This window comes from Leopardus geoffroyi, chromosome A2 (genome assembly GCF_018350155.1).
Source record: "Leopardus geoffroyi isolate Oge1 chromosome A2, O.geoffroyi_Oge1_pat1.0, whole genome shotgun sequence".
NCBI classification, from domain to species: domain Eukaryota; kingdom Metazoa; phylum Chordata; class Mammalia; order Carnivora; family Felidae; genus Leopardus; species Leopardus geoffroyi.
Window position 1 is genome coordinate 151,344,782 of NC_059331.1, and position 25,914 is coordinate 151,370,695.

Sequence of the window (25,914 nt, forward strand, 5' to 3'; positions counted from 1 at the left end):
TGGTCACAAGTGAAGTGGGATTCTGCCTGCCTGAGGAATTAAAAAGAAAAAAGAAAGAACTGGCTGTTGAGGTTGAGTCACAGACCTGAAATAAGCTCTCATCCTTAAGAGCCATTGCTGAAAAGTCCTTTCCTGTGGAATTCTAGACCAACCCCATTGGCTTTGCAAAGAACCTGGTCTCCTGAAGGACTCATGCAACCCAGTAATGCCAGCATCCCTGGACTTAGGTCCAAGTAATTCTGGAGTTGCCTCTATGTTTATTGCCAATGAGAAAAGCCTTCTTGGTAAGGTCTCTCTGACTTTCTCTTCTACTGATCTCGAAGCCCTTCACAACCTCAATTACACGGTAAACTTAATGTTTACACTCGTTAAATTTCATTCTTCTTGGGCCATTAGCCCACTTAGCCAAGTGTGAAGATTCCCACCTCCCTAAGCATATTCACTATAACCTTCCCTCTTAATGGGTACCATGAGGAATATTACTCCAAATTCTTCTCGAGGGGTACCTTTGGCAGAGCCCCCAAATCCAACTCTCTCCTACTCAAGTAAACACTCTGGCTGTCAATCAGCTTCTATCTGCCCTCCCATCAATCTAGTCAGCACCTCCTAATAAATACATCAGAAACAAAAACTTAGCAGATATACATCCAAGGGTATCAGGGAAAGTTATGAGCTCAGTGTTACTCTTACAGCACTGGTGGTGAAAGGAGAAAAAAGAGGTAATAAACAGAGAGGGTAACAAGGTCTGCTCTGCCTCCAAACACACACCACAGAACCTGGTCCATTATTTTCCTTCATCAAATTCTCCCTCTTTCCCCAAACTTGGCTTGAAATGAATGAATAAAGAATGATGGTACAGCGTAGCAGTAGTTCTCTAACTCTTCTATAAGCAAGAATCACTACTTGGGCAGGATTAAAAAAATACAGCTCTCTAGTGGGTTCACGTAGCTGCATGCCCAGGACGATCCTTACACAGCTACAGAAAAGAGGAAAGAAACAGAGTAGTCATGTCACATGCTGGCCATATAGCAATATAAAACAATTATCCAACTTTCACAGATTATTAGCACTAAAGGAGATTTTAGAGATTTAGCTCAACCACCTCGTTTTACAACTAAAGAAAAGGAGGCCAAGAAAGATAAAGACACTTGCCTAAGATCACAACTGGCCATTGGTTGCTTAGAGAGTATTAAAAATCATTTCCCATTCTCTCCTAAGTTTTAATAATTTCAGGGAAATCCTGGAAATAGGCAAGGTCAGCTGTTATTTCCAAATAAGATAAGCAAAAAAGAAAAAAATGTCAAGTTGAGAAAGAAAACACAAGAGGGCTTACCTCAGGGTCTGCTAGGCGCTGAGACAGACCTACAACAAAGACGAGGTTTTTTTGTACAACACGTACACTAGCCAAATGTTTGCGATTTTCTGATATTTTCTGTTTTCTCTCATTCTGTTTCTGTTTTTTCTCATTCTTTATCCTCTGCAATTCTTCCTGGGAGAGTGGTTTATAAACTGCTGGGTCTTCTGGATATGGCTTTAAGCACAAAACAAAGAAGTTAGTATTAAATATGGAAAGGCATAAGGTATATACATAAACAATGATCAAATTCTGGATGATGGGTATGTGGTTATTTGTTACATCTCCCTTTTTCTCAATCTTTTTTTTTTTTTTAAGTTTATTTATTTATTTTGAGAGAGCGAGAGAGAGAAAGAAAGTGCAAACAGGGAAGGGACAGAGAGAGGGAGAGACAGAATCCCAAGCAGGCTCTTCGCTGCCAGATGTGGGGGTTGGACTCATAAGATGTGAGATCATGACCTCAGCCGAGATCAAGAATAGGATGCTTAACGGAATGAGCCATGCAGGGGCCCCTCTCAATCTTTCAATTGCTTCAAGTATTATTTATTTAATAAATTTAAAATTATACAAGTTTTTAAAAAATATTTATCTTTTTAGAGCTTAGCACAGACTATTTTTAGCACTAAACTTAAAATACTCCAGAATTACAAAGGTTCTACAATTTAAAAAAATACAACGGTGGTATTCCGTATAGTGTCCAGCAGAGTTGACAGGAAAAATCAAACATCTAAGGTGCTGTGGAAGAGGCAAAGAGTAGAACTTACCTCATGTAAACATGGCTTTATATACTATTTTCAATAAGCACTTAATGAAAACCTACTATGTGTTAGAGATTAACGAAGTGCTTATTCTTCAATTCATTCTTAGAGGAAGATAAACGGGCAAATAAACAACAATCTGTAGGTTCTCTGGTTCAGGAGTTTGACTTTAGTTTCAACACTTATTAGCCATGCGGACTTAAGCAAGTCAATTAAATTCTATGTCTCAGTATCCTCACAAGCTGAAAATAATCTTAAAGGTGGGGGTAAAGATAAAATAAAGCAATTACTGGGGTGCCTGGGTGACTCAGTTAAGCGTCTGACTTAACTCAGGTCACAATCTCTGAGCTCGTGAGTTTGAACCCTGCGTCAGGCTCTGCACTGACAGCTCAGTCTGGAGCCTGCTTCAGATTCTGTGTCTCCCTCTTGCTGTCACTCCCTGTTTGTGCTCCGTCTCTCTGTCTCAAAAATAAATAAACATGAAAAAAAATTCACAAAAAAATAAAGCAATTATTATCATGACTGGCACATAGTAATCCCTCAATAAATACTAGCAATTCCAATGTTGTAATTTTTTCCTTTTTTGTCATAATATTGTTTTCATTGCTACTGTTAATGCCAAAGCTAACGGTTGTCTGAATAAGAGCTGTGGACTCACACTGCCTGGCTTTGAATCTTGGCTCCTCTTTACCATCTGAGAGACCTTGGCTAATTTATGTGACCTGCCTGCCTCAGTCATCCTTTCTGTAAAATAGGAATCACAGGACTTTAATAAGAGGGTTTCTGTAAGAGTTACAAAAGGAAATACATTAAAGTGATTAAGACTGTGTCCTATACATAAGCATTCAATAAATCGGTTATTATTACTACTAATAAAAAATAGTTAATAAATAGAAGACAGGACACATTAAATACAATCATATCTAAATGTGGATACCCAGAGATCCCAGAAATAGGAAATTGTGCCTATCAGAATACAGGAGTGGGGGCTAACAGAAATGATGACCTCCAGGAAAAAAGTAGGAACAAGGTACAGTGGAGAGAGTATCCAAAAGCTTGAAACCCTGCTATGCTTTTAACATAAAGGTACTTTTCATCTTTTCCTATGTAAGTAAAACACAAAAACAAATAAAACCCCTCAAATTTGTGAACACACTCAGATTAATGCTAAAGGCAATTGAGAAAGTGAGACTTTTCTTTACGTTCCTCGGCTTCTACTGGTAATATCATAAGGTCTCCAAAAACCCTGTTCTTCAATCTTCAGACATTCTTAGTGGTCCTGCAGGATCTAAGCACCCATACCATTTGATTCCCACATTTAAAAATCTGAATCTTCCAGCTAATTGGTCCTATGTGACATACTCTAACTTCCTTGCGAATGGGAGGCAAATAAAACAGCTGACTTGGTAATCCATGACCCGAAGTCTGTCTCTAGGATGAAATATAAAGCTAGTAGTGCACATTTTAGGAGCTCAATAAATATTTGCCAAATGAACACCAAGCTACTCTCTAAAACTGAAAAGTTAGCAATGCTAATTTTCCTTTTTAAAAAGTCTTAACTTTTCTAGAGGTTTCACAAAAAGTAGGAGAAGCATGCATCCCGTGAGCGCTGCTCCACCACACACACACCACCGTAAATACCTCCTCAGCAAACCCAGGGACAGGAAACTTAACAAGCTGGTACGAAGAGTGGAGGAAGAGAGGTGGACTAACAATGAGACAGAGACACATAGTCTGAATAACTGCAGAGAGTGTGACCTACAAAGCGAGCAACGATAGTACTGAAAATGATCATAAAGAAAAACACATCTGGTCTACTTTTTGACGGAAACACATACACTAAACTTAATTTTCTAGAAATATAGCATCAGATGAAAAATTATAAGCAGGGGAGCTTTCTTTAAATATATTATTATATGTTATGTATCAAAGGAGTGTGAAGTATGTCACCTATGGAAAAGCAGTTTTAATGTGTAAAACATTTTTAATAGTGTTAATTTGATGATAAACTGCCAAACTATTAAGGTGGTTTATAATATAAATCACTTATTTTCTAATATAATATAATATAATCACTAACATATCACTTATTTTCTTTCATCTGTGTAGTTATGGTCCCACTTCTATTTCTAATGTATCTTTATGTCTCTTCTCTTTATTTTCTGATCTGACCTGCGAAGAATTTGATTATTTTATTGGTCTTTCAGAGAACGAGCTCTAACTTTTATTGAAATATTACTTTTTTCTATTTTACCAAATTCTGCTGAATCCCTGCGCTTCCACTATCACAATGTTTAATACTCTCTTTTGGTTTCTTAACCTGCAATAAGCTCACTCATTTTTGTTCTGTTTTCCAATAAATGTATTTACAGCTTTAACTTTGCCTCCTGCTAGAAATGATGTAAACTACCATATAAAGCTTTATTTTTTAACCAATATCTTAAAAATGATAAATGATCTGCAGTGAGAAGTCCCAAGCCAATTTCTGTATAAAAGTCAAAATCCAGAGAGGTAAGTGTAAAGTCTTTGTAACAACACATGGGGAAAGAGGGACAGCATTCAAAGCCCAGGGCCAGACCAAGATGAAAACTCTTTGGGGAGATCATCTCCATGTTAAGCTGAGACCCAGGCCTGTTAGTTTCAGGATAAGAACAAACTACAGAGAAGTCAGAACAAGATAAAAAACAAAACAAAAGGGGGATAGAAGAAAATCAGTTGTTGAAGGAGAAGTTGTTGAAACCAATCTTAGGAAGATTTGCATCCTGGAGACTTAAGGTCTTTATACTTGGCCCCACCAAAGACCATTATGCTTGAGGCATCCCTAATGGCAATGTTCACAGTATCCAGCAGAAGCCAAATCAAAGTCTCTCTAGAGGAGGGCAAATCTACCTTGGACCCTGGAGAACCCTACAAATAATTCAATGACAACAACCAGGAAGCAGGCAGGCATAGATAATCAAGCACATAAAGAAAACAACATGAACAACAACCAGTAGAAACATTCCTCACAGACTTTAGTGGAATTACTGGATACAGATTTAAAAATAATGCTTATCTGTTTAAATAAATATATGATAAACTTGAAAGTATGTGCAGGGTATAAAAATCTATTTAAGATATATCAAGCATGAAAAAAGAACAAACATTACTTCTAGAAAGGCAAAATTTTAGAATTCAATAGACATATTTAGCAAAAGATGACCAAAAACAATTCAAACACAATATGAAAGATCAGAAGAAATCATCCATTAATGCATTAAGGGAAGAAAAAAAAAAAAAAAACCAAACGAACAAAAAACCAGAAAGGAAATTAAGAGACATGGAAGGTAGTAAAAAAAAAATCTGAAAAATATTTAATCAGAGTCCCAGAAGAAGAAAGAGAATAAAGACAATATCTGAAGAGATAACTGATTTTTTTTTTTCCCCAGAACTAATGAAACTCACCAAGGTACAGATTTAAGAAGCCCTATAAACCCCAAGCAGGATAAATAAAAAGAAATACACAACTGAGTTCTTCTTTTTGGAACTGGTTAATATTTCCACTGTGGCCTAAGAGTCAATTTTTGTGTTCACTACACTTGTATTTTAAAGTTTTATACTAATTTGGAGTGCCTGGTTGGCTCAGTTGGAAGTATGTGCCTCTTGATCTCGGAGTCATGAGTTTGAGCCCCATGTTGGGTGTAGAGAAAGTAAATTAGTACTTACAAATAAATAAATTAAAATAAAATAAGGGTGGTGCCTGGGTGGCTCAGTTGGTTAAGTATCTGCCTTTGGCTCAGGTCACGATCTCATGGTTTGTGAGTTTGAGCTCAGCATCAGGCTGTCTGCTCTCAACACAGAGCCTGCTTCACATCCTCTGTCCTCCTACCCCCACCCCCTGCTCCTCTCCCACTTGCCCGCTCTCTCTCTCAAAATAAACTTTAAATAAATAAAGTTTTGTGCTAATTTGCACAAAGTTGGATGCATGTACAAACACACATATGCTTGCTAATTGTGTCATTCAATAGTTTCCATTTCCCTTTATTTGGTCTACTTCATCTATCAAATTCTAAAATATAGAAGTTAGAAGTTTCTCCTTTATGAATGTGGATATAGTTTCTCCTGGTATTTATATCAGCTCAATATACTTCCATGATCTACTGTTAAATAAATAAAATTCCATGACTTTAGGGACCTTATAGCAGTAAAAATAATTTCTTCTTTTTCTTTTTAAAATGTGTTTGATCTTGATTTTGATTATGACTAAGACCAGTACTATTGCACTTTCTTTCCTATGATTTCCCTAGTTTCATTGATATTTTTCTGTGTATGTTCCTAAACAGTTCTACAAGGTTTACTGGGGAAAAAAGTAATCTCTCATTTTCTTCCTTCCCCGAACCTTTTCTTCCTTCCTTCCTCTCATTTTCTTGCTTCTCCCTAGAAATAATCCTGTTAGACTCTTAGATGATTATTTTGTCATTTACTATCACGTCATTAAATAAGATGCTTGTATGAGTGCTACTTGATCTTTTTAGTTCTAGATATTATCATATTACACAAATTGAAAGCTTTCTTTCACCCAGCTTTACATTATTTAATGTAGCCTAACCATACATTCCAACTCTACTTTCTTCTTTAACAAAGTATTTTTTTTAACTTTGTTAAATGTTTATTTATTTTTGAGAGACGGAGTGTGAGTGAGGGGCAGAGACAGAGGGAGACACGGAATCCGAAACAGGCTCCAGGCTCTGAGCTGTCTGCACAGAGCCCAATGTGGGGCTTGAACTCAGGAATGGCAAGATCATGACCTGAGCCGAAGTCAGATGCCCAACCGCTGAGCCACCCAGGCACCATCAATTCTACTTTCTAGCCTTCCACCCTCATTTGGGTTAGGTCAATACTCACAATTACATTATTATAAAGTTCAAATGTTATTTATATACTTCTACCTTCAGCCATGACACAGGAGATAGTAACAGACCAGGCCTACCAGCATAATCAACTAGAAAATGAGACAAAATACATGAAATAACTGTTTTCAGACATCAAACAACAGGTACTGAACAGCAAATCTGTGTCCTCTGAGAGAAGGGAAGTAACATAGATGAACACGTTGAGTGTCTGTCCCAGCTTTCTGCTCTTCTGGCACTTAGTAGACCCCTGGCTGGGCCAACAATCACACTGAGCAGAGGTGACAGTGATCAAAACCTGAACAGGCTGAGGCAACTGAAATTTATGGGGCAAAATATCACAAAGAGGGAAATGGTCCAAAAAGAATTCCAGAAATCTGCATAGAGGAATCCTGTGACAGCTAGTTTCCATTGGCGGCTCTCCAATAAAGATACTCTGATAGAGTCCAGGTCAATAATGAATTTGGAGAGGAAATAAAACAGAAGTAATACCAACCACGTGTAAATTTTTTCAGAATATATTGGACGAGGAAACATTTCCTAACTCGTTTTATGAAACCTGTATTACTGTGATATCAAATCTAAAAACAATACAAACAAAACCACATATAAATACCTCTCATGACATAGACATAAAAATCTTTCTGAAAACATAAGCAAATTAAAAACAAAAACAGTAGTATATCATTATCAAATGAAGTGTATCCTTGGAAGGGAAAGCTGATGCAAAAATCAATCAACCTAAAGTACCATTTCAACAGAATGAAGGAGAAAACACATGATAATCTCAAAGAAGCATAAAAGGCATTTGACAAAATGCAACACCCACTCATAATAAAAACTCAGAAAGCAAGGAAAACGTCCTCAACTTGATAAAAGCCATCTACAAAAAACTCACAGGCAATAACATACTTAATTGTGAAATACTCAACTCCTTCCCACTAAGACTGGGAACAAAGATACCTTCTATTCTTACCACTTTATTCCAATGTTATACTGGAAGTCTTAAGGCATCTATTTAACAAAATCAATTGTTCTATATATGAACTGGAAAATCAAATTTTTAAAATACCACATGCCAAATCTCAACAAACATAAAATAGTTACAGGTAAATATAACAAAACATGCTATATACTACTCCATATGCTGAAAACTACAGAACATCGTTTTATAAATGTTTAAAACCTACAGAAATACAAAGATAAACCTTACTGATGAACTAGATGAGTCAACATTTTTAAGATGTCATTCTTCCTCAAATTGACTGGTTTATTCAATTCAAGCTCAATCAAAATCCCAGTAGGTTTTTTGGATAAAATTGCATACTAAATAAAAAGCTTATGTGAAAATGCTAAGGTCTTAGATGCCCAAAATAAATTCTATAAAAAATGAGTCTGTGGGGGTGCCTGGGTGGTTCAGTCGGTTAAGCGTCTAAATTCAGCTCAGGTCATGATCTCACAGTCCATGAGTTCAAGCCCCGCATCGGGCTCTGTGCTGACAGCTCGGAGCCTGGAGCCTGCGTCGGATTCTGTGTCCCTCTCTCTCTCTCTCTCTCTCTCTCTCTCTCTCTCTCTCTGACCCTCCCCTGCTCATGTTCTATTTCTCTCTGTCTCAAAAATAAATAAAAACATTTTTAAAAACCATTAAAAAAATAAGTCTGTGGGTGGATGTGGAATGTATTCTAGAAATAAACTTACGCATTTATGAGCAACTCATTTTTAAGAAAGAGTTCAAAGATATTCAACAGTGAAGGAATAGTCCTTTCTACAAATGCTGCTGTAACAATGTATCAGTAGTGGGGGGAATATCTGAATCTCTACAACATATCTGAGCCATGTAGAATACCATTACTTTTCTTTTCCTGCACAACTTTTGTTTGCTCTGATTAGACCTGTATATGTTCATTAGTAATTCAACCACCAAACGTCCTCCAAACGTTGCAATGGCCTCACAACACATTTCTCTTTTAAAACACCAAGTGTCCTCTCATTTTTATCTTTTTGTAAACCGCCGCCCCTTGCAAATTTCTGATCTGCCACATTTTGAGTTGGCTGTCCTTATATGAGGCACAGCTGCCATTTCTCCTATCATCTCAGGAATCCCATTGTAGTCTCTCTTGTGTTTGATTACCTCTTTGCTTTATCACACATACTCTCTTCATTTCTTCATGTTGGTGAGGCATATTGTGCAGTAGATTCCTGAGAGAATCTCAGGAGAGAGATGCACGGAGGGTAAAAAAAATTTTTGAGATCTTTCAGGTCTGAGAATGTCTTTTCATGTACCTTCACAATTAACAGATAAGGTGTTCTAAGGTGAAAATAAATTTCCTTCAGAAGTATCTTCTAGCTTCAAGACTTGCTTTTGAGAATTCTGAAATGATTCTGATTCTGGATGGTCATGTGTAACCTACTTTTTTCCTCTTTGGGAGCTTGCAGACTTCTTTGTTTTCAGTTTTCTGTTATTTAAAAATAAAAAAAAGTTTGTGCCTGACACTTGATAGGCCTTTTTAATCTGAAAATATGTCCTTTGGTCCTGGGAATATTCTTCAATCATATTTTTGAAGATAACTTTCCTTTTGTATAACTGTGGTCTATTTCTAGAACACTAACTTATTTGATATTTAACCTCCTGGATAGATCCTCAAATAAAGCTATCTCTTCTCTCAAATACTCTACCTCCTTTGTCTTTTTGCACCGTTTAAGAGATCTGCTCAATTTCACCTTCCAACTCTCTCCTTATTTCTGCTATATTTTAATTACCAGTAACAATGTCTATCCTTCACTGAATTTTTTCAGACTATCTATCTTGTTCTTATTTCACGGATGCAGTATCTCCTATTATTTCTGAGATGAAAATAATAACTTTGACAAAGTTCTCATCTCCTTGGCCATTATGGTTTCCACTGTGAGTCAGTGTTGTATGATGCTGCATCAGTACCTGTGTTCCCAAGTATTTTTCTCTGAAATGCTGCACTAAAAGAACATACAAAGGCAGTCTAAGGAATGACCAGGTAGCCTGTGACTTTGTTTAGGGAAATACTAAGGTCCTTCTGAACCCATTAGGCTCAACAACTAGGACCAAACAGAAACATTAAACTCTCCTAGTTTTTAAAACCTACCCACCTCTCTGCTTCTCAAAAGTATTAAAGCAAAGTGGACCTTTATGCAAACAAGCAGGTTTCATTTGTGAGTCCAAACCAGGGCTTCCTTCAACGAACTCCTCACCTGCACTTCCAAGTTTATTTAAATCATCTCAATTTGCCATTTCACAGTGTGACCTCTACAGGCCACTTTCCCAGCAGAGTTGGGTATGTGTGAATGGCGGCTTCCTGGACTTCTACAAGCCTTGGCAACACTGTGCTCCTCTGCGTTAACACAACTGCAGAGGCTAGTCTCTAGAGACATACAGACTTGCTGGTCCCTGAGATGGGCTGCTTTGTAACCACAGGTGGCACGTGTGCTCAGCACACACTCTGGCAAGGCTCAGCCCACTCTCTGGCAAGGCTCAGCCGGGTCTCAGACTCCAAGACTCTCCGTGGTCTGCACCGGCTGCTGTCCATGACCCACTCCGGCCAGGAGACAAGTAGAAGCCAGGTCCAGTAGTCAGGAGACCAAGCAGAAGTCCCAGCAGTTGTGGTTACGTTAAGTCAACAAGAAACTGAAAAACTTCTTCCAAGTCTGACTTAACAATAACCACCCCAGCTAAAGATTATAACTTAGAAACCCAAAAGGAGGTTGTCTCACAATTCTTTTTTTTTTTTTTACTTTTGGTTTTTTAAATTTACATCCAAGTTAGTTAGCATATATTGCAACAATGATTTCGGGAGTGGATTCGTTAGTGCCCCTTCCCCATTTAGCCCATCCTCCCTCCCACAACCCCTCCAGTAACCCCAGTTTGTTCTCCATATTTATGAGTCTCTTCTGTTTTGTCCCTCTCCCTGTTTTTATATTTTTGTTTCCCTTCCCTTATGCTCATCTGTTTTGTCTCTTAAAGTCCTCATATGAGTGAAGTCATATGATTTTTGTCTTTCTCTAATTTCACTTAGCATAATACCCTCCAGTTCCATCCACGTAGTTGCAAATGGCAAGATTTCATTCTTTTTGATTGCTGAGTAATACTCCATTGTATATATACACCACATCTTCTTTATCCATTCATCCGTTGATGGACATCTGGGCTCTTTCCATACTTTGGCTCTTGTTGATAGTGCTGCTATAAACATTGGGGTGCATGTGTCCCTTCGAAACAGCACACCTGTATCCCGTGGATAAATGCCTAGTAGTGTAATTGCTGAGTCATAGGGTAGTTCTATTTTTAGTTTTTTGAGGAATCTCCGTACTGTTTTCCAGAGTGGCTGAACCAGCTTGCATTCCCTGTCTCAAAATTCTTTATGAGAATTCGCACCCTTAGATAATCTCTCATCTTTTCTATGGATCCTTTCTCGTGATCTCAGCCAGTATTATTTTGTAAATAACATTCCATATGCTAACTCTCAAATTTATATTTCTATAACAGAACCAAACTTGAATATTCGCCAATCTATCCAATATCTCCACTTAGATTTCTAATAGAAACCTCAAACTTAACATGTCTAAAATTGAATTTCTGATCTTCTCAAAAAACCTATTCCTACAGTCTTCTTCATCTCAATGGCCATCCTTTACTTAACAGTTGCTTTAGTCCAAAACCTTAGTCACCATTTCTTCTACTTGTCCTGTATAGTGAATATCAAACTTTATGAATCTTTGTATGTCTGGAAAATGTTTTTTTTTTTTTTTTAAGTTTATTTATTTTTAGAGAGCGAGTGGGGAGGGGCAGTGAGAGAGAGAGAGAGAGAATCCCAAGTGAGAGAGAGAGCCCGGTGTGCGGTTTGATCTTACAAATTGTGAGATCATGACCTGAGCAGAAATCAAGTGCCACCAAGGTGCCCCTGGAAAAACGATTTATTATGCTTTTACATATGAATGAAATTGACAATTCTTCAAAGTTATTCACCCTCAAAACTTCGGGAAAAAAAATTCTCTGTAAAACAGAAACAATGGTATCAGTTTTATTCTATAGTCTATGTATTTTTCTCCCATAAGCTTTTAGAACTTTGTCTTCTAGATATTAAAAATTTCACAATTATATAAATAGATGTTAACATTTTTCAGTCATCTTGTCTCAGATTCACACAGCCCTTCTAAGGACAACTGCTTTTCATGCGAAATTTTCTTCTAGTGGTTCTGTATTTCTTCCCATTCATTCTTATTTCACTGTTTCTGTAGCTTCTCTTAGCAGATTAGAAAACAGTGTATCTTTTTTATGCTGCTGAACTTTTCTTTCATGCTATTTTCTATCTTTTTTTTTTTTGTACTATATCCTGCAAAAAAAAAAAAATACTCAGCAAGATCTTCCAACTTAATTTGTTCTTTTTTTTTCTTTTCAAATTTTTATTTAAATTCTAGTTAGTTAACATACATTAATTTGTTCCTGTGTTCACTCTGTTCTTAGTCCACCCATAAGATTGTTCATTTTCAGGATCTCTAATTTGCTCTTTAAAAAATGTTCCTTCTACATTAGATATGCCATTCTTTTTTATCTGTTTGAGAAGTATCAGTGACACTTTTAAATGTTTCTTTCTGTTGGCTTACTTATGGTAGGTTCTTTTATTTACTGCTTTTTTGTGCTTCTCTTTCATAATGTTGGTATTCCTGAAATGTCTGTTAATTCTTGGTTGTAGCAATCTTTACATGTAAGAACTCTGTCAGCCAGTCTATAAATGTTATTTCTGTTTACTGCAGGATGCTCTTTTGTGACTGCAGAGAGGACAAGGTGGTGGTATATCAATAATTCATCTTCTGAGCATAGGAGGTCTTAGTTCCTCCAGGGTATCTTCATCCACCTTAAGGCTCTGACCCAAATTTATAACCAGTGTTCCAGAGAGAGAGCATCTGTCTGTGCTACATGGCATAAAAGATGGGCTGGATCCATATGCTGCTTCAGTGCAACACTCAAGCAACCACACTGATATTTTCCTTAGGATCGTAAAGGCATCACTACTCTTACCTTTTCTCAGCAGCCTTATCTTGAGTACTTGTTGAGCTAATGTTTCTTTCTTAAAATTGATCCCAATGGCCTACTGTCTTTCAGATTCTCCACATTTGCTTGTCTTCCCAGAAAGGGACCCTACATTGATAACCAACTTTGCTAAAATTATTTTATTTTAACATGTTTCTACTTTTTTCTCTACTTTCTAAGAATTTAAGGTGATTCTGGGTAATCCCTTAAAACTGAAGTGAATTTCTTTGAAATCTCCCCACATAACTGATTTTTCTCTAATGACAACTTAACAATTGGACTGTCTATTAAGACTCTACTTCAGGGGCACCTGGGTGGCTGAGTCGGCTGAGCGTCTGACTTCGGCTCAGGTCATGATCTCACGATTCATGAGTTTGAGCCCCGCGTCGGGCTCTGTGCTGACGGCTTGGAGGAGCCTGGAGCCTGCTTGGGATTTTGTGTCTCCCTCTCTCTCTCTGCCCCTCCCTAGCTTGCACTCTGTCTCTCTCTCTCTCAAAAATAAATAAACATAAAAAAAAAAAAAATTAGAAAAAAAAAAAAAAAAAAAAGACTCTACTTCACAGCACACCAAAAGAAAAAAAAGAGAAAGAGAAAGAGATAAACTTAATGAAGTCAAAAAAATTCACAAGCCTTAAAGTTTTGGGCTATACTAAAAGTCACCACTTTCAACAAAATAGTTCAGTACAATTACCTTCTAAAGGAATGACCAGGAACCAATTTTTAAAATATGACTAAATGTTTAAAATCTACTAACACAAATTTATTATAAACTTTGACCAAAGCTAATATTAAGGTTTCAGTTACTTTTCGTTCACATTCTTAAAGTGTATTAACTATACAAAAAGATATAATATATACATTATAAATATCTATTACAAATGTTATAAATACTATATACAAATAAAGTATATATATAATATGTATGTAATTATGCATATTATTTAACACTTAAATAGACCTAACCTTTTTTCATTCATGTAATATATACTGCATGCCCACTAGATTAAAAAACAACAACTCAATAATGCACTGCCTTCTGAGACATAATTCCTCTGGTAAGGAAATTCAGAGATAAAATAAAATCCTATTTATCTAAATAGATAAATCTAAAACACATTCCTGCTTTCTTGAAATTTGGTAGTAATGAACACAAGAGCTCTTTGAAATAGGTAAACAGTGAAGGAAGTTTAAATCATACTAACAGACACCGGAAAACAAAGGCAAAAGAAATAGATATTTGCATTAAGCCCTAGGTCACCTTCAAAATAAAATGCAGCAATCCTACTCACTCTATTAAGTCACTCACTACACTGTAACTATTACGCCTACTTATTTAAACAAGACCCAGAAAGATTAAAACTCACAGAATTTTTTAGCCTTATATTTGAATTTCAAACCTACTGCCCACTAGCTGATGATACCTGGGGACAAGGTACTTAAAAGCCCTACTTTCAACGTACAACAGAAACAGCATTACAGCCTCGAGTTATCATAAGGACTCAACAAATGAGTAACCATTACCTTCTGAACCAGGATTTCTCTGTCATTTTAACCCATAACCTCTTTTTTTTTTTTTAATTTTTTTTTTTCAACGTTTATTTATTTTTGGGACAGAGAGAGACAGAGCATGAACGGGGGAGGGTCAGAGAGAGAGGGAGACACAGAATCGGAAACAGGCTCCAGGCTCCGAGCCATCAACCCAGAGCCCGACGCGGGGCTCAAACTCACGGACAGCGAGATCGTGACCTGGCTGAAGTCGGACGCTTAACCGACTGCGCCACCCAGGCGCCCCTAACCCATAACCTCTTTTAGTAAGCATCAAACCATCTTCCCTATTTTGTACTAGAAAATTAAAGTGAATTTCCACCCAGGTGAAAGTGTTTTTTCCAATTTCACACCATCCTACCTAAATCCACTGCCTCCCTACTCCTAATTCTCTTGAACATCCAGTGCCGCGGATCTTTTTAATCTCTCCAGATAGGAAAACTAAAGGTTAACCAGATAGATTATATGACTTTACCAAGGTCATACTATTTCATTGTATCTTAAAAATATAAGGCTACATATAAAACCGCCTGATGTTTGTAGATTCTTTTAAATCTACTTATTCATAAGCATGGGAGGAAAAAACTACACAAAGTTACTCTGAAGTATTTACCTTTCTACATGCAGGACAAAGCCCATTTTCATCAGTGCGAATTCGATGCCAACAAAATCGGCAAATCTGATAGCCACAGGTGCAAGGGAAAAAGTTGATATCATCTATCTCCAAGGGCTCCATGCAAAGAGGACATTCCACAGGGTCTTCCTTCGCATCAGGACTGCGAGACATCTTCACGATTATTGAACAGCAGCAAAAGTTTATAATAACTTAAGGGAGAAGGAAGTTCAGCACTGAGAGCTAGACTGTAGAACTTCAAAGACCTGCATGACAAGAAACAAAACATACTGTTTACTACTGAAAATGGCATTTCAAGCATCAGGAATCATATTATCAAAAAATTTGGAAAATATTAAACACATTCTGCTATCAACTCAGAAGAGATTTCAGAATGGAATTCTGAAATTTTTTTTTTTTTTGAAGGTCAAAATAAAGTCTAGCATTATTCACCTTTCGGATTCAATATAAAAACAAAAGAACTTTCTTTTTTCTACATCTAGTACTAAATCACAGCACATTTTAGGGGAATAAATAATACACATCCTTAAAATACACTTTAAACAGTCTTTGACCTAAAAGTTAATAACACTGCCAACATAACCAAAGGAGTATTATAGTATTCTAAAATGTGTGAAAATAATTATGTTTACAAAATAAACATAAAGAAACAGAAAAGGTTTCAGTCATCTATAATTACATGTTAATATCAAACCTTTACCACAGAAAACAAAGACCTGAAAAATATGCCAAAGAACCCAATGTATACAACCAAATATGTATATTATGTCAATGAAAATTTCTGGTAAAATAAGCACATAAAAAGCATTTCTATGGTAATGCTACAAAACTGTACAAAAAACAGGAAGGGGAAAAGAACCAAATAGATTCCGTATTCCAAAGTCTTTTAAAAAATTAAATAATTTTTAGGGGTGCCTGGGTGGCTCAGTCAGTTAAGTGTCCAACTGCAGCTCGGGTCATGATCTCATGGTTCATGAGGTCGAGCTCAATTCGGGCTCTGTGCTGACCGCTCAGAGCCTGGAGCCTGCTTTGGATTCTGTGTCTCCCTGTTTCTCTGCCTCTCCCCTGCTCATCCTCTGTCTCTCTCTCTGTCTCAAAAATAAATAAAAACATTAAAAAAAAAAAACTAAAAAAAATTAAATGATTTTATATTTAAAAAATAAAAAAATAAACTGAGATACTCTATAAATAGTGGGTTTCAATGTGGGTTTTCTACATACCATAAAATTTCAGAATATTAAAAACCATAATATCTGAAGGGCATTTTAGAAAATGATTTGGTAATTTTTCTAAGATGTATTCCTGACAATGCCTGTGACTTCAAAATATCTCTGCATCTAGAAAAGAATATTTCAAGTGTTCCTTTTGACATGAAAGTCTTTTCTCCAAGGCTAACCCTGTAAATAAAATCATTTTTAGAAAGGAAAAATAAATAAATGAATAAAAATTAAATAACTTATTGGGGTGCCTGGGTGGCTCAGTCAGATGACTCTTGGTTTACACTCGGGTCATGATCTCACAGTTGGTGGGTGTGAGCCCTACAATGGGCTCCAGACTGCTTGGGATTCTCTCTCTCTTCCCCTCTCTCTACCCCTCCCATCTCTCTCTCTTAAAGTAAATAAATAAACTTAAAGAAAAAAAGAATTACTAAAATTAATTTATCTCTTTAGATTATGGACAATTGGGGGCGCCTGGGTGGCGCAGTCGGTTAAGCGTCCGACTTCAGCCAGGTCACGATCTCGCGGTCCGTGAGTTCGAGCCCCGCATCGGGCTCTGGGCTGATGGCTCAGAGCCTGGAGCCTGTTTCCGATTCTGTGTCTCCCTATCTCTCTGCCCCTCCCCCGTTCATGCTCTGTCTCTCTCTGTCCCAAAAATAAATAAACGTTGAAAAAAAAAAAAAATTAGATTATGGACAATTGAAAATACCTGGGTAATAATCTAGGTTAAAGTCAATGGTAAATTAAAACATTAGGTTGAAATCGCTATTTTTAACAGTATGCAAAATATAAGTCAATGCCATCTTTATCAAAATAACTCAAGTTTGTTGTTTTTTTTTTTTTAAACATAATTCAACAAACTGATTCTAAAGTTTACACATGAAAGAGTAAATGCATACAAATTGCTTTGAAACTTCTGGGGGAAAATGAGGGAATTTGTGCTGTCAGATACTGAACTGACTACAAAGGAAAAGTAATTTTAAAATATGATACGGAAAAAAAATAAAATTTTGATATGGGAACAAATACAGACAAAAAATCAATGAACCTAAATAAAGACTCTAGAAACAGAACCATGAATTTATGAGATTTTAATATTTGGTAAAAGTGACAGTACAAATCAATATAGCAAGGAGAGACCAGTTTAAAAAGCAATAATAAAATTCTGTTTTATCTATTTTAAGGAAAAAATGGTATATATCTATTCTATTATCAAACCCGAATCATCTGTATAAAGATCCATACATTGAAATAAACAGACTAAAGTATAAGAAAAAAAATAGAATTTTTAAAAGTCTTGTGATACAGAAGGTCTTCCTAAGCGAAAACAAGAATTCAGAAGCCTTAAAAGATAGATTTAGCAATGTAGAAAGAAAACAAAAAAAATTAAAGGTAAGCAACAGAGTAAAGGATATATTCACTACAGATAATGAAGTGTTACAGTCCAAAATATTTCAAAAAGCAATTTTAAAAAGGCAATTAAGTCAAACAAAATAACGAGAACAGAAGATGATGAGTAATTCACAGAATTACAAATTAATTACAACATATGAAAAGATGATCAATCTCTTTAGTTAGTAAATAGGGAGACAACATTTTCCCCCCATCAACCTATCAAAGAAGACAGTCTCCTCAGAAAGTAAAGATTATCACTGATCTAAATTCTTTGCAGAGGAAATGAGAGCACAAAGAGTACCTTGCCTTAAATTGCACAGCTATTAAGTGGTGCAACCTAGATTTATTCCAGGAAGTCTTAGCCCCAGAATCCGTGCCTTTAACCATGCCTTCACATCACCTTAGAATCTATCCTACAGAAATACTTGCACCTGTGCACCTAAGTACTTTGCTCTGTGATTTGCAGCTGTTCCTAGAGAACTGCAAAGTAACAGTCCATCAGCTGGGAAATCATTAACTAAATAATGATATAGCCATAAACTGAATATATCAAATCAGAAGCTATTACATACAGTTGTGAGTTTTTAATTTGTAAAAGCAAGCTGGAGACTAACCAACACAAATATACAATTACTTCGATATAAATATGTAAATCCTGTATGTGTATATATTTGATGTTTCTCTAAGAAAATAAAGCACATAAAAGATTTTACACAAAAGTGTTACCATGTCAAAAAAGACAAAATGGAGGTAAGCAGGAGAGTTTTTTTCTGAAATTAATTTTATTTTAGAAAAACCTATATTATCTGATTTGTTACAAAATATTTTTGCATTTCAAACACAAACCTTAAAAAAAAAAAGGAAATTACTTTCATCACCTTTTGAAAAATTAAGTTAAATCTGTCTTTTAATAATTAGAAGGAAAAAAATGAAATACTTTCCTATCATTCTATATTTTAAAAGTTTTTTTTTTTTTAATTTTTTTTTCAACGTTTTTATTTATTTTTGGGACAGAGAGAGACAGAGCATGAACGGGGGAGGGGCAGAGAGAGAGGGAGACACAGAATCGGAAACAGGCTCCAGGCTCTGAGCCATCAGCCCAGAGCCTGACGCGGGGCTCGAACTCCCGGACCGCGAGATCGTGACCTGGCTGAAGTCGGACGCTCAACCGACTGCGCCACCCAGGCGCCCCAAAAGTTTTTTTTTTTTAATAAAGACAGAATACGTATTTATAAACAATTCAGGAATCCTGGTTTGCAAGAGCCAATTGTGTCACTATCAGTTTCTTCATATAGAAAATGGGGTTTAGAACTAATTTCTAACAGCTCCTCCAACTTGAATGTTCCAAACTGTACCTGTAGAAAACACACACTCAAGCACTGGTTTCACCAACAGGAAACTAATCAAGGGGTGCTATCTACACTTCTAATGTACTTCTGATGACAGGACATTACTTTCATAACAATAGCTTACTCAAGTTTTAGTGGAGTAATTTATGGGATGCTGGGAAGGAAAACAATACACTGGGATTTATGAATTGAAAAGCTTTCTAGAGTAAATTACCATAAATAAAACATGACATACTGAAGTTTTTTTTTTTTTTTTTTTTAATTTTTTTTTTTTTTTCAACGTTTATTTATTTTTGGGACAGAGAAAGACAGAGCATGAACGGGGGAGGGGCAGAGAGAGAGGGAGACACAGAATCGGAAACAGGCTCCAGGCTCTGAGCCATCAGCCCAGAGCCTGATGCGGGGCTCGAACTCCCGGACCGCGAGATCGTGACCTGGCTGAAGTCGGATGCTTAACCGACTGCGCCACCCAGGCGCCCCCTGAAGTTTGCTTTTTGATTGCTTCTGTTTCATAAAAAATTTTTAAAAGTCTGCGACAGTATGTATCTTCCAGTTTAGAGGAAAAGGGACAAAACAGCAAGAAGTCCCTTAAGATGATTAATACAAGTGCAAGTGCATTTTATACACTTCTAGTACCATGGAGATGTGCCCAAGTAATCATATAAATGGTGAAATCTAAGAGGGAAGGCTAATGTGGTAGAACATTGGAATATAAGGTAAAAGAACAGATTTCTGCCTCATCCCTCCACTAAATAGCTATATAATCTTGGATAAGACACTCAAAAGCCGTAGGATTCAATTTTTTCATCTGAAAAATGCTGAGATGCAAAATTAAATGAAATTTCAAGTATAGAGAAATTTCCGTTAAACCCACTGAACTAAGCTTTAAAAATTTTTTGAATGTTTATTTTCAAGAGAGAGAGAGAGAGACAGAGACAGAGACAGAGTGAGTGAGCAGGGGTAGGGGAGGCGCAGAGAGAGGAAGAGACACAGAACTCTAAGTGGGCTCCAGGATGTGCTGTCAGCACAAAGCCCAACCTGGGGCTCGAAATCACGAACTGCGAGATCATGAGCTGAACCAAAGTTGGAAGTTTAACCGACAGAGCCACCAAGGTGCCCTGAACCAAGCTTTTAAAATAAGCTTTGCAATAAACTCTCTCCCCTCCAAACACTGTAACCCAAATTTTCATTTAGGGAAGAATAATTTTATTTCATAAGCCAGTCAATTAATATTAAAATAAAAATAAAACAAAACAAGGGGCGCCTTGGTGGCTCAGTTGGTAAGTGTTCAACTCTTGATTTCAGCTCAGGTCATGATCTCAAGGTCTGTGAGTTTAAGACCCACATCAGGCTCTGTGCTGACAAGTGTGGAGCCTACTTGGGATTCTCTCTCTTCCTCCTTTGTCTGTCCGTCCTGCACATGTGCGCACACTCTCTATCTCAAAACAAATTTAAAAATTAAAAAAAAAGAATGGCCTTTCCAAAATAAAATAAAATAAAATAAAATAAAATAAAATAAAGCACAATTAGATTTATAAAGGGATAAGAGGTAGAAAGAAAAGATATTTTTAAATGAAAAAGGAAAGTCAATGACTTCCTAAATGAGGTGTGGGGGTTCTTAGGACAAAAGTGATTTGGTTTTGATTCAGTAACTAATTGTGAAAAAAAAAAAAAAAAGTACATTTTCACATACACCATGTAAAATTCACAGTGACTTGGTAAAAATACATTACCCCCCTCTATATATGAAACTGAGGCTAAGTGGTGACCCTGGATATAAGTGCTAAACACACAAATCAAAAGTAAGATCCCCATCTTCAGAACCCATGCCATTTCTAACATGGTTAAGGCAGAAATTATGATCAATGAAGCCACAGCTGCATATCTTGGTGTATGAAGTGCAAGTTTCCAAAAAGTAAAAATGTTACTTTTTCAAAAACTTCAACTACGGAAAATCTCTACCTTGTTACCTGAGTTCTTGTTCTCTGTATCAAGTGCAACTAATACCACAATACAGTATAAATTCTGACATAAATAATAGTGTTCCTGAAACACCAAAGAGCTCACATTCCATATAGTAAGTACACATAATAAAAATCATGCCATGCTCAAAAATCACTCATAAAGTGCTGCATCCATGGATCTGTGCATAGGACCCTGTTCAAAAAATGTATACAAAAACATAACTGTAAGTTGCACTATAAGCTAACTAACTTGGATGTGAATTAAATAAAAATATTTTAAAAAAATAATTAAATTAAATTTAAAAAACCTTAATTGTAAAATATAAAGTGCTGCAGCCACTATGGAAAATAGTTTGGTAGTTTCTCAAAAAGTTAAACAGAGATTAGTATGTGATCCATTTCTGGATATACACCCAACACACTGAAAGCAGGGACCTTGAACAGATACTTGTACAGCAAAGCTCACAGTGGCATTATTCACAATAGCCAAAGATGGAAACAACCCAAGTGTCCATCAAGAGATGAATGGAAAATGTAGTGTATACACAGATATTATTCAGCCATAAAAGAATAAAATTCTGATGCATGCTACAATGTAGATGAACCCTGAAAACATTATACTAAGTGAAATAAGCCAGTCACAAAAAGATAAATATTTTATGATTCCACTGATATGAGGTATCTAAAATTCTTTCATGCAGAAAGTAGAATAGAGGTTGCCAGGCTTGAGGGGAGGGAGAATGGGAAGTTATTGTTTAATGGATATAGAGTTTCTGTTTGGGATGGTAAAAAAGGTTTTAGAAACACAAAGTGGTGATACTTACACAGCACCGTGAATGTACTTAATGCCACCCAACTGTACACTTAAAAATACTTAAAATGACATATTTTAGCTTACATTTATTTTATTATTATAAAAATCAATAAAAATATAAACTATACACTTAAATATGGTACAGAATAAACAGCACTTTTGAAAAAACTGAGTCTGTGGTTCCATATTTAAAGTCATTAATATTTTAATTTTTTTCCTACCTAGTAGCTTAATTTGTCATAAGTTAAATGTGTATATGATGCAATTCCATTGAATAGTTACATAAAAGTTACACCCCTGAATAAACTATACAACCAAAAGTATGCATACACTGTAACAACACATAATGGAAATCTATTTATAGATATGACATCCATACACACACTTTGATAAGTATCTAGAATAGCATCTTAAGTGTCCATAAAAACCATACATTCAATATATGCACAAAGCTATAAATGAACATGTTTTAAAATCTGTAATAAAGTACACCACCCCACTTAGAGTTTACTCAATTACTGTTTTATAACTGTGAAATTCTTATTTCTTTAACAATCAGTCCGTTCTCAGTCCACTGTCACTGGAATGGAAACTTCAGGAAGGCAATTACCTGGTATATCATATTTACAATGATATACCAAGCAGTTACAAAATGGCTGGTGGTAAATAGTAAGTATTCACTTATTTGATCAAAGAAAACTGAACAAAGGAAGGAATAAATTATTTGTTGTATGTCACTTATGACTGACAACCGTTTTCAAAAATCGGAAACGACACTCTAAGTTGTCCATTGTTTCTGTACTAGGCTTTTATCTTACAAAACATGTTACTTAAATATCAACAATACTTGTTCCCCTTTTAAATTAAGTACCAAACTACCAGCATACATATACCATGAATATACATACACTATGGAACTCAAGACTGTTTGTATGACCTTTAGGAGCAGCAAGAAGGCTTATCTGTGTTTTAGGAAATATCTACCTAAGAATTTAAAGTCTCCTTCATAAAGGTTAAGATGTCATCACACAAAAAAATCAATTATATGGGACTGCCTTCTACCTCTCCACCAATGTGTTCCTCATTTAGTAAATTATTTTACTTTTGGAAGATGTAAGTCAAAATCAGCATCCAAGTCATCTCACATACTATAACACGTCCCCTAAGTATTTTTCACAGAAGAAGAGGCAGCTAAGGGTGGAAGGAGATGAACAGAATCTTTCTCCAGTAGAAAGTAACCACCATGAGGGCAAAGACGGTCTTACTTATTAGCATATCCAAAAACCTTAAAATAGTTTCTGGCACATAAATACTTGTCAAGTGGAAGGAGAGCAAGAAAGAAGGAAGAAAAGGAAGGAAGGGGAAGTACTTGTCTACTCATCCATAAATGGGTAAGTACCTATTTTAAGACTCGCTGAATAAAACTGGCAACCTTTACAAATCTATGCATAGCAAATACACATTAGATACAATAACAGACTTCTCTGAACATCTCACTGATAAAGCGAAAGTTTTTCTATTTTCTTATGATTCAGGGCTCGATACTAAAAAGGAAAAAAAAAAAGCAATTTGCTAATTTGCATGCATTTGTTTGCAGTTAGAGGAATATGATCATTGATTTTGGGAGAGTTGTTCATTAAAATCCACCAATTTATCAGCTGAACAAATCAAAGACATCCAAGATGACAAATCATTCAAATAAAGCAATAAAGAAATCTAACACTTTGCATACAAATACATATTTCAAAATTTAACAATATGAAAATTAATGTTTATTTATTTTTGAGACAGAGCACTAGCAGGGGAGGAGCAGAGAGGGAGACACAGAATCTGAAGTAGGGTCCAGGCTCTGAGCTGTGAGCACAGAACCTGATGTGGGGCTCGAGATCATGAACCATGAGATCATGACCTGAGCCAAAGTCAGATGCTTAACTGACTGAGCCACCAAGGCACCCCAACAATATCACAATTAAAATGTATTAAAAATCGATTATCTAGGTGTATCAATTTAAAGAAAAAAGATTTGCTACAAGTTTCCTTCCTGTGGGGGGAAAAAAAGTTTCCATATACATTTAAAATGATTCAAGTAAGGGGTGCCTGGATGGCTCAGTTGGTTGATTGACTTTGGCTCAGGTCATGATCTCACGGTTCATGAGTTCGAGCCCCACATTTGGCTCTGTGTGGACAGCTCAGAGCCTAGAGCCTGCTTCATATTCTGTGTCTCCCTCTCTCTCTCTGTCCCTCCTCTACTTGTGCTCTCTCTCTCGCACTCTCAAAAATAAACATCAAAAAACGTAAAGATGACTCAAATAAAAAGTATTTTTAATTTTTAACGTTTACTCATTTTTGAGAGACAGAGTATAAGCGGGGAAGGGGCAGAGAGAGAGAGGGAGACACAGAACCTGAAGTAGGCTCTAGGCCCTGAGCTATCAGCACAGAGCCTGATGCGGGGCTCAGACTTACGAGCTGTGAGATCATGACCTGAGCCAAAGTCGGATGCTCAACTGACTGAACTACCCAGGCACCACCAAATAAAAAGTATTTTAAACCACTTCCGTAAAGACTTGTACTACTTAAAGAATAGTAGGCAGAACTTAACCATGACTAGTCTTTTAAAGGAGGGAAGTTTATGGCACAAAAACAGATACACAGACCAATGGAATAGAATAGAAACCCCAGAACTAGACCCACAAACGTATGGCCAACTCATCTTTGACAAAGCAGGAAGGAACATCCAATGGAAAAAAGACAGTCTCTTTAACAAATGGTGTTGGGAGAACTGGACAGCAACATGCAGAAGGTTGAAACTAGACCACTTTCTCACACCATTCACAAAAATAAACTCAAAATGGATAAAGGACCTGAATGTGAGACAGGAAACCATCAAAACCCTAGAGGAGAAAGCAAGAAAAGACCTCTCTGACCTCAGCCGTAGCAATCTCTTACTCGACACATCTCCAAAGGCAAAGGAATTAAAAGCAAAAATGAATTACTGGGACCTTATGAAGATAAAAAGCTTCTGCAAAGCAAAGGAAACAACCAACAAAACTAAAAGGCAACCAACGGAATGGGAAAAGATATTTGCAAATGACATATCGGACAAAGGGCTAGTATCCAAAATCTATAAAGAGCTCACCAAACTCCACACCCCGAAAAACAAATAACCCAGTGAAGAAATGGGCAGAAAACATGAATAGACACTTCTCTCAAGAAGACATCCGGATGGCCAACAGGCACATGAAAAGATGCTCAACGTCGCTCCTTAGCAGGGAAATACAAATAAAAACCACACTCAGATATCACCTCACGCCAGTCAGAGTGGCCAAAATGAACAAATCAGGAGACTATAGATGCTGGAGAGGATGTGGAGAAACGGGAACCCTCTTGCACTGTTGGTGGGAATGCAAATTGGTGCAGCTGCTCTGGGAAACAGTGTGGAGGTTCCTCAAAAAATTAAAAATAGACCTACCCTATGACCCAGAAGTAGCACTGCTAGGAATTTACCCAAGGGATACAGGAGTACTGATGCATAGGGGCACTTGTACCCCAATGTTTATAGCAGCACTCTCAACAATAGCCAAATTACGGAAAGAGCCTAAATGTCCATCAACTGATGAATGCATAAAGAAACTGTGGTTTATATACACAATGGAGTACTACAGGGCAATGAGAAAGAATGAAATATGGCCCTTTGTAGCAACGTGGATGGAACTGGAGAGTGTGATGCTAAGTGAAATAAGCCATACAGAGAAAGACAGATACCATATGTGTTCACTCTTATGTGGATCCTGAGAAACTTAACAGAAACCCATGGGGGAGGGGAAGGAAAAAAAAAAAAAAAAAAAAGAGGTTAGAGAGGGAGAGAGCCAAAGCATAACAGACTCTTAAAAACTGAGAACTGAGGGTTGATGGGGGGTGGGAGGGAGGGGAGGGT

General features: G+C 36.6%; 1 protein-coding gene across 9 annotated transcripts in view; it reads right to left on the reverse strand.

Annotated features, from left to right (window-relative positions):
- The window catches only part of CNOT4 (CCR4-NOT transcription complex subunit 4), a 148,628-nt gene that overhangs the window by 68,823 nt on the left and 53,891 nt on the right, over positions 1 to 25,914 (reverse strand). For all 9 annotated transcript variants that reach the window (XM_045495773.1, XM_045495767.1, XM_045495771.1 and 6 more), the window contains 2 exons: positions 15,221 to 15,486; positions 1,334 to 1,531 (listed from right to left, as the gene is read on the reverse strand). In XM_045495773.1, coding sequence (XP_045351729.1) covers positions 1,334 to 1,531; positions 15,221 to 15,394 — 372 coding nt within the window. In that variant the 5' untranslated portion in view covers positions 15,395 to 15,486. The remainder of the gene's footprint in view (positions 1 to 1,333; positions 1,532 to 15,220; positions 15,487 to 25,914) is intronic.